The sequence below is a fragment of the Chaetodon trifascialis genome, chromosome 15 (assembly GCF_039877785.1).
Source record: "Chaetodon trifascialis isolate fChaTrf1 chromosome 15, fChaTrf1.hap1, whole genome shotgun sequence".
Classification (NCBI taxonomy): Eukaryota; Metazoa; Chordata; class Actinopteri; order Chaetodontiformes; family Chaetodontidae; genus Chaetodon; species Chaetodon trifascialis.
The window spans coordinates 5,742,030-5,760,833 of record NC_092070.1 but is presented as its reverse complement, the minus strand read 5'-3'; the positions used below and the strand labels follow the sequence as shown (position 1 = coordinate 5,760,833).

The following is an 18,804-nucleotide window of genomic DNA, read 5'->3' as shown; positions in this document are numbered from 1 at the left end:
GCAGCACTGCAGAGTTTCTTTTTCTCCTTCTCTTTCCCTCTGTCTCCCATTCTGTTGTATACACACAACTGGGACCTGTTAAACTGTGTCTGGCAGCGGGTGAGGAGGGGCCAGTGGGGGGGTGACCTTTGACCCAACATTTGATCGTCCTTCTGTGCCTCAGTGAGAGAGAAAACACAGAAACGTAACCCAACCCCCTGCCAACCTCCCTCTCCTCTCCTCTCCTCTCCTCTCCTCTTCTCCCCTGCTGCTCCTCCTCTTCCTCCTCCTCGGGGTTGATTTGACAGACTTCTCCTAAACATTACCATGTGGACTCTCTCTCCGACTCTCTTTCTGTGTCTCTCTACTGCTCGCTCTCTGTCAAAACAGAAACATAATGAGCCAAAGCAACTTTTTCAAGTCAGCACACCATTACACCATTCCCACATACACACAAACACACACACACACACACACACACACAAGCTCTGGTTTCAGTTTGCTTCCCTTCACCTCTGCTCTTTGTTCTTCTCCCTTTCCGTCTCCTTCTTGTCTTCATTCTCCTCACTCCTGTCATCTCTGCTCTACAAAGGCAAAACCCAGTCACCATACATTTGGTCAAAATCTAGTGAAGACCTGAATATGACTTTTTGACATCTGTTTTAGTCTATGAAAAACTATTACATGAAAGAAATGCAGAATTTCTTCTTCTTCTTCTTTTTAGTAAATTTGCAGTGACTACTAAACACAGCTACAAACCAGACTGCAGTAAGTGCACTTGGGCTGTGTAGTCAGTGCATTCCTTATATTGCTACATGCCTCGGTAGCTGCACTGTGGTTTGGTAATCTGGAATGTTCAAGCCGCCACTTAGAAGAAGAAGAAGAAGAAGAAGAAGAAGAAGAAGAAGAAGAAGAAGAATCGTACTTTTTATTATCACATCACACATCATGTTGCACACTACATGCTTCACGGCATGCTTCCCGTGAAATAATCCCTCCGCATAAAACCCATCCTGGTCGTCCTTCCTCCGCGGCAGACCAGGAGTGGTGGGCTGCCAGCTGACATCCAACAGCAGCGCCCGGGGACCCAACTCTCTTTGTCACCATTGGTCAGGTGGTGATCTTGTTTTTAGTGGGGGTATTTATGGAGGATACCCCAGGTAAGCATGGGGAGAACATGCAAACTCCACACAGAAAGGCCCCCTTTTTCCTTGCAGCAGGCACTGAAGGCATGGTGGAGGACACGCCACCAGCGCCCACAGCGGAATTCGAACCAGGGACCTTCTACTGACTGAACCACCGTGCCACCAATTTTAGTTTTACTTACTAAAACTAAATTTCCTTGTTCTGCTGCTATCTGTAATGTCTGTTATAATTAAATTACCTCTTCCTAATTCAGTTTGGTCCATATAACTAAATGAGGCAGTAGCTAAATCCAGTGACGATAAAGAAAAACACCAGATAAACTCACGGTAAAGGCTAGGTTAGCATGTTTCAGTGGTTGCCGGCTTTTGACTCTAGTGGAATAATTGTGATTTGGTGGAATTAAACTTCTTTAAATCACGTAAGTAAACCTGCAGTAACTTTTTTATTATTTGTTCTGTTTAATTTTTGGCCACTTGAGCAGCGGAAACAAGTCGCAAACACAACATTGGCATATGAGCTTTTAAGTTGAACATGTTAGCTAACGGTCGGTTGAAGTCTTGTTTTTGAATGTCCACTATTCACTCTTTTTTTAGCTCTTTTTCGGTCTCTACCACCTCCTGAGGGAAATCTTTGCTCTGAAGCTGCTAAATGCTCCGTTATATTCACCGGCTGGGTACTTACTGTGCCTGTCTGCTGTTTGGTGCTGAGCAGGAAGTGTTGAGTGGGTTGATCACCTAGTTTAAATGGCCAAGAAAGCTGACTTCACTACTTCTTTGTAGAGCAAATTTATTGCGACTTTTCTCACTTTGTTTATGGACTACGGGATATCTTTCTCCCTTTCCTCTTGCTATATAAAATGGTTCGATCAAAAATCATTTTAAAGACATAAGCTAAACATCTAAACATTATTTAACTGAAGCTGAATTCAGTCTAACTCTTTATTCAGTACTTTCTACATTTCTCACATTTTCTAGACTAAAGTGGATTCCAATCTTCCATCTTCACTGTGATTTGTGGTCAGACGCTCTTCTGTTCTTGGAAAAGGAGTTTCACTTTAATTGCAGCATTTCTTTGCTCTGCCAACCTTCATCCAAGTCTTCCCTCAGTCTTTGTCTCCCTGTGTTTTTCTTCTATAAGAAGACCGAAGACCGAACTGTCTCTCTAAACTTTTGACGCGCTTCTCGACATGTAACAGATTACTCTGTCCGTTCAGCTCCTCCTGCAGTCCTTCCCTTTCTCTCCTGCGTGTGTGTGCTTTTTGGTTGGAGGAGGGGAGGTTTTGATTTGCGGTGCAGTCAGACGAGGGAGGTCGTCTTTCAGACCAGATATGGAGGCTCTGCTGTGGAAAGAAAAACTCCTCTAACACATGGAAACTTTACTTATGTGCTTCTGACCAAAGAGGATATCATCTAGGAGGAAATGTACTCTTTCCACCGTGTGCTTCAGTTGTTCTTTTGTCTCTTTGCTTGGTTTTGAGGAGGCTCTACCTGTGAATGGAAAGGATAGCATTTTAGGGCTAAAAAGGACAATAACCTGTGGATCGCACCATCCAGATCTGCTGTGAGTTGCGGTCCTGTTCAAAAGCGTGTGCCTTGTGGTTTCTCCTCTGAAAGTAACCTACCTTTACTGAATGTATGAGGAGTTTGGCTGTTACTGCAGTATTCACGTGTTTGACTGTCCTGCTTGGTAACTGCAGTCATTCTGCTTCAGAAGTTGGACTACCTTTAGTGTTTTTTTTCTTTTCATGTAGAATTTCTTCCTCCTCTTATCTCTTCATTCCGACCTCCTTCATCTTTCTCTCCCTCTCTCCTTTGTGCACTCTGGAGAAGGAGGAGCTCAGGACCAAATGGAAGAGCACTGGGTAGTGATGTCACCATGAACATTTAAAGTTTCGGCAAGAAGGCTTGATGGAGAGGACAAACAGCTCTTCAGCAGTTCAACAAACCACACAAAGTGCTGAGTTTAAGAACTCTGCTCTCATTCATCACAGTAACTGTTGTTTTCTGGGGCAGTAGCAGCCCCTTGATTTGGTGACTCCGCCTTCTTCATGGAAGTACTCTGAACCAATCAGGACCCCACTGCCAGCTAGCTATGGACTGCACGGCGGCAATTTTGAAAGCATGCGCCCGCTCCAGATCCAAGTGGTGCCGGCATGAGCGGTCCTCCACCCGGCGCCCATGGAGATCGGCGGATGGGTGCAGCTGCGGCAGGGATGTCACAGCAGCAGGGGTCGTCAGCCACGCCTCCTCCTTCCTACAGCGCTTGTTGTTTTACATCTGCTGTTGTCTTTCCCACGAGGACAGCTCTGAGCTGTGTCAGGAATGGGTGGATCGTCCCGTAGGAGGAAGAAGAAGAAATGAGGATGAAGGTGAGAGTGAAGGACTCTCTCTGTCAAAATGGTCTTGTTTCAGCAGCCAGACAGGTTTTACCAGGGTCAAAACATTGGTGTCTGTTTGGGGTTTTCTTTCATAGTTACTAATGATAATGAATCTTAGTTTATGTTGTATATTTCAATGAAATGTGTCTTGTGAGCATGGACTAAAAGAGTCCAGAAGTCCTGAAGTCCTGAACTTTTGTTTGCATGATGTCGAGTGTCTGCATTTTTAAAATCAAATCTTTACATTGTGTACAACGTACCATTGTCAGTCAAAAAGAAATGTAGATGATAGCCACCTACACAAGTTATCTTGAGTCAAAACTGCCCCTTAAACTGGGATGTGAATAGCTAAACCATATGCTCCTCTGCTGCTGTTGACTCTAATTCTAAGTCCAACAGTCATATGTCCATACGTTCAGTTTCTGTTTGTCAGTGCTGCAACTTATGTTAGCAAAGATGGTCTTTATTTCAGGAGAGGCAGCCTGCCTCTGCTGAAAAGGAGAGGTGGGCTGCCAAGGGAACACTGAAGGAAAACCAGAAATGGCTACTCACTGGGCTAGGTCGTGGACTACTGTTGCTGGCAAGCTAACAGCTAACATGCTTGCACTGGTCACTCACTCATTTCTTTGTTTTGCCTGTACTGGGCTGCTTAGTCTGCCTGGCATTTTGTTCTCAGGGTACAACATTTCATTCAAGAAAGGGTTATTGAAGGGGGAAAAAGCTCACTATGAGGGACTATGAAACCTACCTTTTCATAGTCCCTCATAGCAACAGAGGAATTTTCATTGCGTGATGTTGTTTGTGGGAAACAGAAGCAGACCCAATATTTCCTGAGCCACGGATGGAATCTCGCCTGGTTGATGTCGGTGACCACAACAACCAATATTTTTTTCTATATGTATTGATCCATAGGCTCACTGACATAACAGATAACCCACACTAAAGGTGGAGTGATGACCTGTGTGCAAGAACATAAGGTGTAGGCTCAGCAAGCAATAGAGGGCATTGTCCCTGTCTGGAATTACACATAAATGTTCAATAGCATGAGGAAGCGCTTCTTAGCTTTTAGCTTGGTATGAAGCTTGGTAACTTAGTAATTACATGGTTAGTGAGCTAAGCAGTATCATACTTTTACTAGCCATGCACAAGCACTAGCTGGCCTTTAGCACATGAGTCAAGCCAGACACAAACAGCAGGCACCTGGCACAGACCTGCTGCTTCAGGTTCTTAAGTTTTGGCTGGTTTTAGAGTCACTAAAACTAGTCACTTCCACATCTGTTCTATGTTTATTTTTCAAAACAACATGGGGTTCGTTGTCATGTGGGCACTCAATGTTCATAAGCAGTGCTCATTTCCTCTCAATTATCGTTAGAGCTGAAAACAACCTGAGAGAAATAGGATCAAGGTGGGTATACTTGAAACAAACAGGTTTATGCAATGTGTTGGCCAACCAAGTCTGAAAAACACATTGTTTAGAGCTGTTCAGAGTAGCCGCCCTCAATAGCTGAGTGCTGTCATAGAGAAGGACATGATTATCAGTCAAATACAGGGATCATGGCCCTCAGTCTTTCTTTATAGGTATTCATAACGTTGCACTCCGTTGTGCACATAAAAAGTGAAGTAGTTGTGTCAGAAAGGCCTTATACAGCAGCTAAGCTCGAGGGAAAGAAGAAGATGAGAGGATGGAGATGAGAGAGGACGGAAAGAAGGAAGGAGGGGCTGACAGAAGGAATCAGAAGCTACTGTAGTTAACGAGACAGAAGTGAAAACGTCTGTGCTCTCTATATCTGATCTTTCCATTTTCTTTTTCTTTTTCTAAAAACGACTCACACACCCTGTCATTGACTGACCACACACACACATGCATATATGTGCGTGCATACACATCTTACCAGTGTGCTCTGTGTTTGGTTGGTTTTATGCTTGTGTGTGTGTGCGCGCACGCGTGCGTGTGTGTGTCTGCGATGCTTCTCTGGTATTTAGTCCAACAGTCAGCAATTTATAGCTGTAATTATAGACTGTCAGAGAAAGAGACAGAGAGTATGAGCTTTCATGCTGTGGTTTACAGTTTTGTGTGTGCGTGCCTGCGTGCGTGCGTGCGTGCCTGCCTGCGTGCGTGCGTGTGCGTGTGTGCATGTGTGCATGTCTACTCTTGGCATATTTAGGTCATGATAGTGAATATATTAATATGGAGATCAATTACTGTTCCACACAGTCTTCCCAGTGGACTCTGCTTTTGAAATCATGCATTTGTGTGTGTGTGTGTGTGTGTGTGTGTGTGTGTGTGTGTGTGTGTGTGTGTGTGTGTGTGTGTGTGTGTGTGTGTGTGTGTCTGTGTGTGTGTTTTAAGTTACAATTTGTTCTATTTTCAGAATCTCTTCTGATTGGACAGATTTATAGCCATTGTTCATCCTGATTAGACAGATGCCATCTTATAGTGTGAGGAGGCGGGGCTCCAGGGCAGCAGAACAGATAAGCATTGCCTGTGTCTCACTGAGGACAGATGGAGGACCAAAGCTGGTCATAGAGAACAGTAAATGTTGATTGCTTTGTGGGTTGTTCCGGTGGTCAGTCTGTTTCTGTCAGTGTGTTTCCACCACTGCAAATTCAATTTATGTGGCTCTATTTGTATTTATTACACTGTTACTTAAAGGCAAGGCTTTCCAGGATGGGACTCCTTAACTCCTAAAAATTTGGTAGTTCACACTATGATCGTCTTGCATTGGGTCATAGCAAGACCATAACTTAAAATCTTTGCCTTAACCCCAAGATTAAACCTACAGGATATCTTACACCTACCAATTGTTACTTTAAACAGAGGGGATTTTTTTTATTTTTGTGTAATCATCGGAACTGCGTGAAAAATGAAAGAAATATAATAATTGAATTATATACAATAACAAGACTAACAAGAATAACAAACTGTGATTTTTTTTTAAGGAACTCTTGGGCTGATTTGCACCACTTGAAATTACTCAATGAGGATAATGAGAAAGCAGGAATGAATGCAGAGGCATGATACAATTGTTTATTATCCAGATAATGTATCTGGATCCAGATCCTATTTTAATACCAGGTGTTAATGGGGTGTAAGAGATTGCAGCCACACTGATGGTTCTGTGAGGCTGTATAGCCATACCTTGAGCTAAAATTGACAATGTCTGATATGTTCATCTTCTTACTTTAGCATGTAGCATGCTAGCATTTGCTCATTAGTACAGCTGAGGCTGATGGAAATGTCAGTTTCACAGGAATTTAGTCATAAACCAAACCGCTTTTTTGGATTGTCTAAATGTTCCCCTTGATAATGGCGCAAGATTAAAGGGATCAGATAACTAGTGGCTAAGCATCATAGCAGAACAGCAGACAGACGGATTGAATCACTAGGTGGTGAACATAGCGGAACATTTAGCAGCTAAAGAGTGAGATATTTTTCTCAGGAGTTGATGGAGACTGAAACAGGCCAAAGAGGAGGGTGAATGTTGGACTTACATTAAACACAACTCAGAGTGAATGATGATGTTGCTCTGTGACTGCGAAATGTGGAAATAAGCAACAATTTCATCTTCTCAATCTAAAAGGTGATAATATGTCAGTGTTTTGTTTACAAGTAATTGCCCTAAGTGTTCAGGAAATCCATTATTACACAGAGCCAGTTTTGAGTGCAAAATTCTGATTTGATATGTGCTCCGTTAATCTCCTCTAGCTGTTGTGGTAGATTTAGAGTGCTTGAGAAGTTTTCTACAGTTCAGTTTGTTAAGACAAATGAAAACCTAATGAAAAACCTTTTTTCTTCACTCTTTCTCTCTCCAGGTGAGGAAGAGGAGTTAGGACCACCCCCCTCAGTGGACGAGGCGGCTGACGCTCTGATGACCAGGCTGAGCTTCCTGCTCGGGGAAAAGATTATCGGTGGAGAGCCAGGGTCCCCTTACCACGCCGAGGATGATGAACAGGTACGCAGCTCACATACAGACACAACTCTGGGCTACCCTACACATGTAGTTGCTCAAAGTTCATACAGAAAGCAACCCACAATTGTAATGCATTTTCCTGTAACTAGGCACTAGGTTTCCTGAAACCTACCTTTCTGAAGCTAGCAAGCTTAGCAACTGCTACCAGATTAGCCAGTTAGCTCCTGTTAGCGTGAGTGAAAAAAATGCCATACTCATGCTACTTACACAACATTAGCTGCTAACATTAACACTGTCTCTTTACTGTAATGCTAAGCTCACAGCCCTGCTTCGGTAGTTATCCAGCTACCCCACAAATACTCCATCACAAGTGAAAGTCCTTCAATAGAAATTCTGGGAAATTTACTCAAAACACCAAAAGTAAAAACTATGCAGCACAGTGCCCCTCTTATTACATTACTTACTGACTATAATTGCTTATGCATTACTTGTAAGATGTATTTTTATCAGCCTACAGTATATCACATTTTAATGCGGTTTTCTTTTCCAACTCACTTTTAAACTTTTACTATATTTACCTCTATTTATTGGATTGTATTTATTTAACGTCATTTTGATTCATTTTTTAAGTATATCCTTTATTTGTTCTCTCATTTAAAAATCTTTTCTACCTTACTTTTATTGGGTCTTTTTCATCTTATCATGATTGTCTTCCTTTCTATAGGGCGCAGTTACATGAAACATAAATCAGATTACTCATAACTAGCTGTCGAACGTGTTGAGTAGAAATACAAATTGTAATAAATCTGCTGCAGCAAAAAGCTGATGTACAGTATGAGGGATACTCTTTATACTGTATGTATGTACTCTATGTACATGTGCTTTGTATCACATAACCTGGATATTAAGTAAAAAGTCCCTCAAATTTCATATACATTTTGGTTTCTCTGTGTCTCTTTCAAATTTAGATTTCAACATGCTTTATCTTTTTAAATGCGTAAAAGCCATTGTTCTACAACAAACATTAGAAAACAACAATATTAGAAACCAGAACCAAAAATTAATTAATATGTAATATATGATAACAGTAAGAGGGATAATAGACATTTACCAAATGCATGCACACTCACACACACACACACACACACACACACACACACACACACAAAAAATGAAGATACAATCTCTTTTTTTCCATACAGAGGATCTCTCGTTCCTCCAGTCTGGCCAGTAGCAGCACCTCCCCCTGCTCCACACTGCAGCCTCCTGCTGGAAGCGAGGGCAACAACAACAACAAGCATGCCTCCTCTAACCATGCCTCCGTCACCTCCCCCACCTCAACGCTGGAGAGCAGAGACAGTGGCATCATAGGTGACATACTGTGGATGCAGCTTCTTCAGAAGAAAATCCATACGCTACTAAATTATTAACTTTATCGTTCCCTCTCTCTGTCTTTCAGCCACGTTGACCAGCTATTCTGCTGAGTCGGCAGCAGAACGGGATGACAGCGGCAAGTACCCTGGTGATGGTTACCATGGCAGCAGCCTCAACCTCTGGCAGCAGGTGGGCCGGCCGGTGGTGGCCTCCACCTCCTCTTCCAGTATGATGGTTGCAGGAAGAACAAATGACGGTTTCCTGTACAGAGTGGAGGACAACATGGCTGCATCCACTTACAGCCTCAACAAACTCCACCCAGACCGAGGCCATGGCCCTGCCCACACATCAGGCTCCACCCACTCAATCCCACTCTACCTCATGCCCCGCCCAAATTCAGTTGCTGGTAAGATGGTAAATGGATGATGTGAGTGGGTGTGAATAAAGTGGTTTCCAGTCCTGCAGTGCTCTCCCACACACTCTTTCCTGTTAGGAAGGAAATACATCACTCTTTCTCAACTATAGTGAGTTCAGTAGTGACAGTGAACAAACAAAGCCTTGCTTCCATGATAATTATGTTTCTAGTCTGAGTTAAAACAGGGCTTCCAACAAACAGAGGAATATAAGTAGCTTACGACTCCTTATTTCAACTTTAGTACCAACAAGATTCCAAACAATCATTGCCACAGTGGAGTTAAGTCCAGTTCAGGATGACATGAGGTAACTTTATGCTTATTAAATATTTAAAGACTTTTTAGGAAACCTTTGTAGGAATAAACATCTGTCAAAGCTGCATTAATCAATATTTTTATGTTATCAATGGATTAAATGGCAGTTTGTAGTGTGAAATTGGTTACTTTTTGTGACAAAAACAGAGAATTATCACTAAACTTTCCACTTCCCCTCAACTTTATTTTGGCATTTCAGTATCATTCAGCTAATTGTTCTGGTGTTACAGCCTGCAACATACTGTCTTACGAACAAATTTTGCTCCATATTTGCTTTTACATAGACTGACTAGCAGAGCTACATCATAGTGTGTGTTTGGATGTCTGTAGGCAAAAACTTTTCCAGAAGAACATGCTGTGCTTTATTGATTTGTCCTCATGCTTCTCCTCCCGATCTAACTGCCAATAGTCATCTACAACTCCATAACTGACTAACAGCGCCATATTGTATTTGCTAAGCCACGCCCCCTTTCTGAGTGATCCAATCAGGTCATAAAGATTTTGTTTAAATCTTTATATTGTTCATATATCGGCATATCATCCTTAAACAGTGATAATAGTTCAATGTATTACAGTTTGTTCCACAAATTCAATTCAAATTCTTTTTTTTTTCCTCCAAAGCTTTCCTTTTAGCTTTGGCAACACAAGCACCATTACACCACTTTTAACTGCATATACATAATTGTTTGTTCTTCATGGAACAAACGAGCACAGATATCATCAATTTATTATCCATTTTGCTAAACTTAAAGGAATAGTTCAACATTTTGGAAATACAGGCTTTCTTTCCGAAAGTGAGATATGACGATTGATCCCAATTTCTTGTGTGTGTGTGTGTGTGTGTGTGTGTTAAGTATGGAGCTGGAGTCAAGACTTGGTCAGGACATGGTTAGCCTAGCTTAGCATTAAAATTGAAAACTGGGAAAAAGTCTGGCCCTGTCCAAATTTCAAAAGATGCATACGAACACCTCTTAATCTTACAACATACGATAGGTATTTCTCATTTCATTCATCTCATTTGTTTAATCTGTACACAAAAATAAATGTTAAAATGAGGTGATAAAGAGCTCTATATCTGTAGTTTGTCATGTGTAGATACAAAACAACCAGGTTGAAAAACAGTGACAATGCTTGGACAATATGTTCACATCTCATCCTCCCTTTCCTCTTTTCCTCTCTGTGTCTCATAAAAACTAAAAACCATGAGCACTTTGGGAAAGGAAGGAAGTGACATGAATGACGTGTCTCAAAACACACACACACACACACACACACACACACACACACACACACACACACACACACACACACACACACACACACACACACACACACACAGGGCAGGAGGCACAGCCAGCTCTCACATTCTCTGTGGTGTTGCAGGATTGTAACTGGATTGGTTTGATCAAACTTTCGGTAGGTTTCTCTCTGTTTTTGAAGGGTCGAGACAACTCAAGGTTTCCTATATTTGTTTGATGGCTTTCAAATCAACTTCTTAGCGGCTACAGTGGAAGTCGACACTCTGCGGACGATGTCCTAAATCCTGTCTGTTCTCCGCTAACAATAGACGAGAAAAGGAAGACAACATTTGATTTGTTTTTAAAATTTCTTTTTAACCACAAATCTGCAAGATCACCATAGGTCTTCACGCAGAGTTTTCAGTGTTTCAAACCCCAGGTTTTGTTCGTAGTTATACTTAGATTTTAGCTTCTTTCATGTGTTCATGCTGTGGTTCCTACAGGTTATGCATCTATTCGCTGTGGTTGTTTCCCGGGCGCTGTTGAGTGTAAGACCAGCAACAAAACCACATTGAAGTCACAAATTCTAATGTTATGTACCATTTAGGAGAATTTGTCAACACTCTGGTGTTGCCAGGCAACCAGTGGAAAATCCAGGAAGTCAACTGCTCAAGGCCAGGAAATAGTCACGTACTAATAATTTCAACTTGTACATGTTAAACAAACTTAATGTAACATGTTAAGTAGTGAACTTAAGACATGGTGGTACATGGAATTTGGTACTCTTGGATACAACCAGGCGACCTTCCCCCTGTTTCCAGACTTTGTGCTAAGCTTAGCTAACCATCTTCTTCCTATATCTTCATATTTACCACACAGACATAAGAGTAGTATTGATCTTTTTATCAAACTCTCACCAAGAATTATTATTCTCTCCAATTAAGAATTTTTGAGGCCAAAAGGTGCTCAAAAACACAAAATTCTCACATGAATCAGTAGTGGTGAAAAAATTACAGATTTTATTGGTCTTGTGCAAATGTTGCAAATGTTTGTGGAAAAATTGCTTGATTGCACCGCCTTAGGAAATTTCAACAAAGTAGTCCTTGCAGAACTTTTCACCTAGATGTACATAATTTGGCAGGCACATGTAACATCGAAAGAGTTGAAAAAAAAAAAGTATTTCAATGCCATGACCAAAACTCAACAGGAAGTCAGTCATTTTGAATTTATGTTGAATTGTAGTATATTTTTTGCCTGTTACATGGATCATACTTTAATGAACTCCTCGTAGGAGGTTAATCCGATCTACCTTAAACTTTGTCATCGTATATAAAAGACCTTAACTATGAAAAGTAGTTAAGCTTTTGAATTTTCTTTGAATGGCGTGACCATTTTGAGATGTCGAATATCCGTACTTGGTCATAACAAGATATGCTTCGTAACTCAACTGTATATGGCCACGTCTTCCCTATATGTTGCTTGTTTTCTAAGAATCCCAGCCTGAATACATCTATATGCCAATACTCCATCATAGTCATAGCATCACCTACTGACAGCAGGAAATGACATGTTTCATACCCATCCAGATCTTGGAGGAACTCATATCTATCCTTGCCTATGCAGAAAAGAAACTTTCTCCATCATTCTGTCTCTTTAGCCACAAGTTCTGCCCACCTTGAAGATCTAGCCTATCTGGATGAGCAGCAGAGACACATCCCTTCAAGGACGTCCCTCAGAATGCCCAGGCAGAATTCTGGGAATCGTAGTCAACAGGACCACAGAGGTAAATGCATACAAACGTGAACTGTAAAGCACTGTTTTACGAACAGTACTGTATTACATCACTCTTCTCTTCCCCTCTTCTCCTGCAGTTCGTTTCACTCCCTCTCTCAACCTGAAGCCCCTCCACTTTGAGGTTCCCGGTCTATCATCCGATTTGCTGTTCACTGGCAGGGAGTGGCTCTTCCAGCAGGTGGATGCTTGTCTTCGCAGTGGTGACCCATCAACCAGTCGGGGGATAGTAATCGTCGGCAACATGGGCTTTGGCAAAACAGCCATCATTACCCGTTTGGTGGCACTTAGTTGTCATGGAAACCGTATGTGGCCAACTGCTGCCGCCAACCAGACCATGCCTAAAAGTAAGCATATATATATTCCCACAAATTTCACAGTGGTGTGCTGAGTATGATTGTATGTGACGATAAAGGATTCTTCTTCTTCATAAAGAAATGTAGATACAGATAGAAGCTTTGCATTACATCCCCAATTCATGGTGACTGGACTTGTCCTGGTGACTGACAGTTTATGTCAAAGATGCCTAAAGAAGATTGACATGATAAAAAGCCTGATGTCATTTTAGAAATGTTTTATTTTTAGCTTAATTATATCCAATATACCCTGTCCTTGGTGGGCACTTGAAGGGGACGTTTTAAATTATTGGAAAGAGCCCATATCATGTGCTTGCCAAAGGACCCCCAGTGAGTTATTCCGTCGATGAAGAAAAAAAAAAACGTATTCATTCTGTAAGAGACAGCTGAGTCATCATGCAAAACCCAATAAAATCAGCCAGACTCACAACCAGCATCCAGACGCACAGCCGTGCCAACCACCAGAAAAACCCATTAAATCATGCAGTGGAAAAAATACACGAAAGCAGTAGAAATGTAGTTAAGCGCAAAGAAGGCAGCAGCCAGAAAGAAAGAGAGAGAGATGTTTTGAGTGTTTACATCTTTACTGAGATTTGAAATTTTTTCACTTTCTGATGTTCTTCCCCCGGCCTTCACTCCAGATGTAGAGGCTGTTTCTTTCTCCCACGATTCTCTGGGAAGAGGAGGAAGAGGAGATGAAGGAGGAGGAGGCAGCTGTCCTGGGACGCCAGAGATGAGGAGGAGACAAGAGGAGGCACTGAGGAGGCTTGCAGGGCAGGTAGGATCCCCACTGAATGCGGACCTACTGTATCTCACAATACATGACAGTGGCTATTGAAAGTAACTAGGTACATTAACTCAAGTGGTGTACTAAAGCACAATTTCTAGGTATTTGGACTTGAGTATTTCCATTTCATGCCACTTCATATTTGATGCACAACATTTCAGAGGAAAATATTAAACTTTCTACTCCACTACATTTATCTGATAGCTACTGTTATGGGTTACTTTGCAAAGGAAGATTTTTCATACAAAACATGTAATGAGCAATAATGAGCACAAAAAATGATATTGAAAAGTAGTTAAGATTAGTTCCAACCAGACACAACAAAAAATGCTGTTTAGACATTGATGTATTAGCAATAATGTAACTGTGAAGGCTATTCAGACTTTTACTTGTAATACATTTAGTTAATCACACATCTGAACTTTTACTAAAGGAAAATTATTTTCTTTTCTTTTTTGTAACTTTTTTTGGCACTCTACAGTCTGTATGGTGAATGTTAGTGTTGTTGTATATTAGCATAGCTTAGCATTAAGACTGGAGACATGTAGAAACTGCTAGCCTGGCTCTGTCTAAAGGTAACACAATCTAAAGTACTAGCACCTCTAAAACTCACTAAGTAGCACATCATATCTCATACAATCTTGTCATCACTTGTCATCTTGTCATGTTCTTTTTTCACTTCAGTTTTTATATGAATTAATCAAATGAGATGTAACATATCCACACCTCTAAATGAACAGAACCAGGTTAGCTGTTCCCCCTTGTTTCCAGTAATTGTGCTTAGCTAAGCTAACCAGCTGTTGGCTCTAACTACATATATACTCTCAGAACTTGAGAGGTATTGATCTTCTTATGTCACTCTTAGCAAGAAAACTTGTGAGCCTGTTTTCCAAAAAATTAGTGAGTTTTGCTGAGGCCAATATAGTTAACCTGAATATGACGTTGGGTGCATCCGGCCAGTCTTAATATGGATGCTACACAGAATGGTTTTATGCTGATTTGTGATGTGTAGATAGACACATTTCATCACAAAATTTCTCAGAATCTTATATGGCCAGTCGATAAATCGACAATAACTCTGCTAAAATCCACAAAACATGCAAATATTTCTCCTTGTCTGTCTTTGCAGGTAGTTTCATATCATTTCTGTCAAGCTGATAACTGTCACACCTGTCTGGTCCCGGAGTTTGTCCACAACATGGCGGCAATGCTAAGTGACGCCCCTCAGCTGGCGGCCTATCGGGAGCTGCTGCACCGGTCACCACAGCTACAGAGCATGCTCAGTCTGCGCTCCTGCATCCAGGATCCGAGTTCTGCCCTCCAGAGAGGAATACTTGAACCACTGGACACTCTCTACAGAGGTAGTAGATTCTTCAGTATTTTGCTAGCTTCTATCCTGTACAGCCAGGGTCGCTGCTTAATTTCTTCTATTCTTTATTGTTTTTTTTCCAGAGAGGAAGTTGCATGTGGAGGGGGCGGGGCTCATTATACTGATTGATGGGCTGAATGAGGCAGAGTTCCACCGGCCGGACTACGGTGACACACTGACTTCCTTCCTGTCCAGAAACGTCCAGAAATTTCCTTCCTGGTTGAAGGTCATTACCACTGTCAGGACCAGTCAGCAGGTATACACACTATACTGTATTTTGTATAGTTTTTAATGGCGGAACAAAAATCAGACATCAGACATTCTTTCTAATACTTACAATACTGTTACCCTGCATGAAGTGCATGTTTAAGACCCTTTTCACATGATTCTTATTTTAACAAGAGTCTGGTGGAAATATGAGAAAGTCAGCAACAAACTCACAACACTAACATTAACTTAATTAGCTCGCTAGCTACAGCAGTTGATGTTGACGTTGGAGTTGACGTTTCAGCCGGCGATATCTCTGTCTACTGGCTGTAGATGAGAAGCTGCTTTTGTTTACCTCTGTCTGGAATCAAGGACCTTGTTTAAACTGGACTCTGTCAAAACCTTAGTACGTGGCTGTCTGGTCAGTGTACTATAACACGGCCAAATTGTTACATGGATAGTGAACTGAAATGTGTATAATGTGAAATCTTGGATATTAAATGTTCATCTGCGAGGTTCTGTTGTGTACTCAGTAATATTTGATCTCAAGGTGTATCACATGACATGGTTAATTTCCATATGAGTCATAAAATGCAGTTACAAGAACAAGATGTTCTCCCCATATCTTAAGCTTTTTGATTTGATTTGGTTATTCTAATTCTGCTTATTCTAATTATCTATTGGCTCTTTCATTCGTTTCCGTCTCGTGTTTTCTATGACTCACTCTTTACCAAGTGATTATTTGAGCCTCTGGGCACATGAAGAGCTGTTGTCTCGCCTACTCTGCTCTCTGCTGGACTTTGCATTACCAAACCATCCTCTCTGTTTCTCACAGCAGGAGGTTTTATGTTGTTTTCCAGTGTCTCTCTCTCATGATGAATATATGAATCTCAGATATTGTACTGTCTCTGTGCCATCTGTGTACATATGATATACTGTATGTGTTGTTGAGCTGTCACACACTGATAGAGTTTGGACTGGTTACAGATTTTTCATCAAGTGGGTGTGTGTTTGTACTTGTGGGTAGCAGACAAACCCAGTGGGCCATGGACCACTTCCTGCTTAGCCCTTTCCCAGTACCAATAGTACTACACAGCAGAGGGTTTGCTTGAACTGACAAAACCTGTTTCTCTGTCTTTTTCTCAATCAGGACATCACAAGTTCTTTACCTTTTCACCACATCTCTCTCGACACAGTGGAAGAGAACAACGCCATAGACCAGGACCTACAGGTACCCACAGTCTGCCTGACTGTCTGTCTATCTGTCTGTCTGTCTGTCTGTCTGTCTGTCTGTCTGTCTGTCTGTCTCTCTGTCTACCTGTACATCTGAACATATGTTTGTTTTGTTTTGTTTTGTTTTGTTTTGTTTTGTTTTGTTTTGTTTTGTTTTGTTTTGTTTTGTTTTGTCAGGGTTACCTGATGCAGCGTATCCACAGCAGTGCTGAGATCCAGAGCAACGTGTCGCTGAGCAATGGCCGTCTTGACAACGCAGCTCTGGCCAAGCTGATCAGCCACTTGAAGAGCCTGAGCAAGGGCTCTTACCTCTACCTGAAACTGACCCTGGACCTGATAGAGGGGGGATACCTGGTCCTAAAGAGCTCCAGCTTCAAGGTAGGAAAGAGGGGTGTGAAGTGGATGATGAATTCATGAAATGTAAGCAGGATTGTAGGAAAATGAAATTAGTCAGTTAGTTATAATAGACAATTACCTATTTTGCAATTGTTTTGCTTACTTTGTAGGTATGTATGTGTATTTATTTCATTATTAATAAACTAAAAATGGGTAAAGCTTCTGAAGAAATGTGCTAGCTTACTCTGAAGAGATGTGTTTATTAGACAGTAAACAGGAAAACTGTTGTGTATGTGTGTAGGTGGTTCCTGTGAGTCTTGCGGAGGTCTACCTGCTGCAGCTCAACATACGCTTTCCCACCCAGTCGTCTTTTCAGAGAGTTCTGCCACTGCTCAACGTTACCGTGGCCTCACTGCATCCACTGACCGACCAGCAGGTACACACCATCACTGTGTCTGTGTGAGTGTGTATACATTCACGTCACCCTGAGAATGAAGTTTAACAACCTTCACTTTCCATCCAGTGCTGACAGCAGGTCAAAAATTTAATTTGTGCCTGCAGAACTGCAGGCACTCCCATCAGCCTCAGCTGTATTTAATGTTTAGTGTTAATCAGCTAACACGCTAAACTAAGATGGTGAACATCATAAATATTACACCTGTTAAATATAAGCATGTTAGCAATGTCATTCAAAGCATGTTAGCATGCTGACATTAGCATTTAGCTCAAAACACCACTGTGCCTGAGTAGAGCCTCACAGAGCTGCTAGCATGGCTGTAGACTCTGAGTCTTGTTGGCACATCTTTGACATCAATACACATGAAATGTGACTGTTCCTCTCCTCTCTTCCTCCAGCTGTTTGAGGTGGTGAATGCAGCTGCTCTGACTGGAGGAACACTGCAGTGGGTGGAGTTTATGCACCGTCTAGAGCAGCTCTCTTCTTTCCTGGTACAGCGGAGCGACGGCGGCAGGATGCTGAACCACGCCTCCTTCAGGGAGTGGCTGATGTGGAGAGAGGAGGGTCAGGATGACAGGTTCCTCTGTGACCCCAGGTACACTGACTAGTAGTGAGGGAGTGTGAGGGAAAAAGACAGAGGACGAAAGAGAGTATTTTACTAAGCTGTGTCTCTGTCTGTCTCTAGGAGTGGACACACACTCCTGGCCTTCTGGCTCTGCAGACAAGAAGGAAAGTTGAGCCGACAGCAGACACTGGAGCTGGGACATCACATCCTGAAGGCTCACATCTACAAGGTAAGCGCGCACACACACACACACACACACACACACACACACACACACACACACAGAGTCGTAAAGTGACTCAGCATAAACATGGGAACCAATGCAAGGAGTTGTTTTGGTGCCATAAACTGCACAGATCACAAAAGTAATGTGTGGAAAACATTCACTCCCCAAAGAAAGAAGCATCCCTTTTATGTAAATGCGGGATTTTTGTACAATCGGACACAACTATTATAATATCCAGAGTGAAAGGGCTTCTGTGCTCTTAATTTGTGTGGCAGGCAAACAGCAGGAATTTAATTTATGCTAATGTTAGTATATGTAGTCAAGGTTAGTGTTGTCACTGCTAGCTGCCATTTCTCACTAGAACTCTTTGCTGTATTAGCTAACTATAGCCAACAGATGTCTTATGAATGGGTAGTAAAAAAGTTTGTGAAGGTGAGCAAGTTTCTTGATTTATTGATACAGAAAATGTCCATATACTCATATAACTATTTGTTTCTGTGGCATCCATTCTTGTTTCCAGGGACTGAGTAAGAAGCTTGGGGTTTCCTCCTCAGTTCTGCAGGGGCTGTGGCTGTCCTACAGCACAGAGAACCTGAGCCCTGCTGTGTCATCGCTGCGCAACCTTTACACCCCCAACATCAAGGTAACATACTGCACACGACATCTACACACACACTTAATAACACTACAAGTAATACAGACAGACTGTAACTTGGCTCCCTAC

At 41.9% G+C, this 18,804-nt stretch overlaps 1 protein-coding gene across 1 annotated transcript in view; it reads left to right on the top strand.

Moving 5' to 3' along the window:
- Positions 1–18,804, top strand: part of tanc2a (tetratricopeptide repeat, ankyrin repeat and coiled-coil containing 2a) — a 44,955-nt gene that overhangs the window by 14,556 nt on the left and 11,595 nt on the right. Inside the window, exons 4-17 of the mRNA XM_070981166.1 lie at positions 7,316–7,455; positions 8,616–8,784; positions 8,873–9,193; positions 12,411–12,536; positions 12,625–12,891; positions 13,542–13,678; positions 14,817–15,048; positions 15,140–15,312; positions 16,414–16,494; positions 16,674–16,874; positions 17,134–17,268; positions 17,688–17,884; positions 17,975–18,083; positions 18,601–18,723. Coding sequence (XP_070837267.1) covers positions 7,316–7,455; positions 8,616–8,784; positions 8,873–9,193; positions 12,411–12,536; positions 12,625–12,891; positions 13,542–13,678; positions 14,817–15,048; positions 15,140–15,312; positions 16,414–16,494; positions 16,674–16,874; positions 17,134–17,268; positions 17,688–17,884; positions 17,975–18,083; positions 18,601–18,723 — 2,411 coding nt within the window. The remainder of the gene's footprint in view (positions 1–7,315; positions 7,456–8,615; positions 8,785–8,872; positions 9,194–12,410; positions 12,537–12,624; positions 12,892–13,541; positions 13,679–14,816; positions 15,049–15,139; positions 15,313–16,413; positions 16,495–16,673; positions 16,875–17,133; positions 17,269–17,687; positions 17,885–17,974; positions 18,084–18,600; positions 18,724–18,804) is intronic.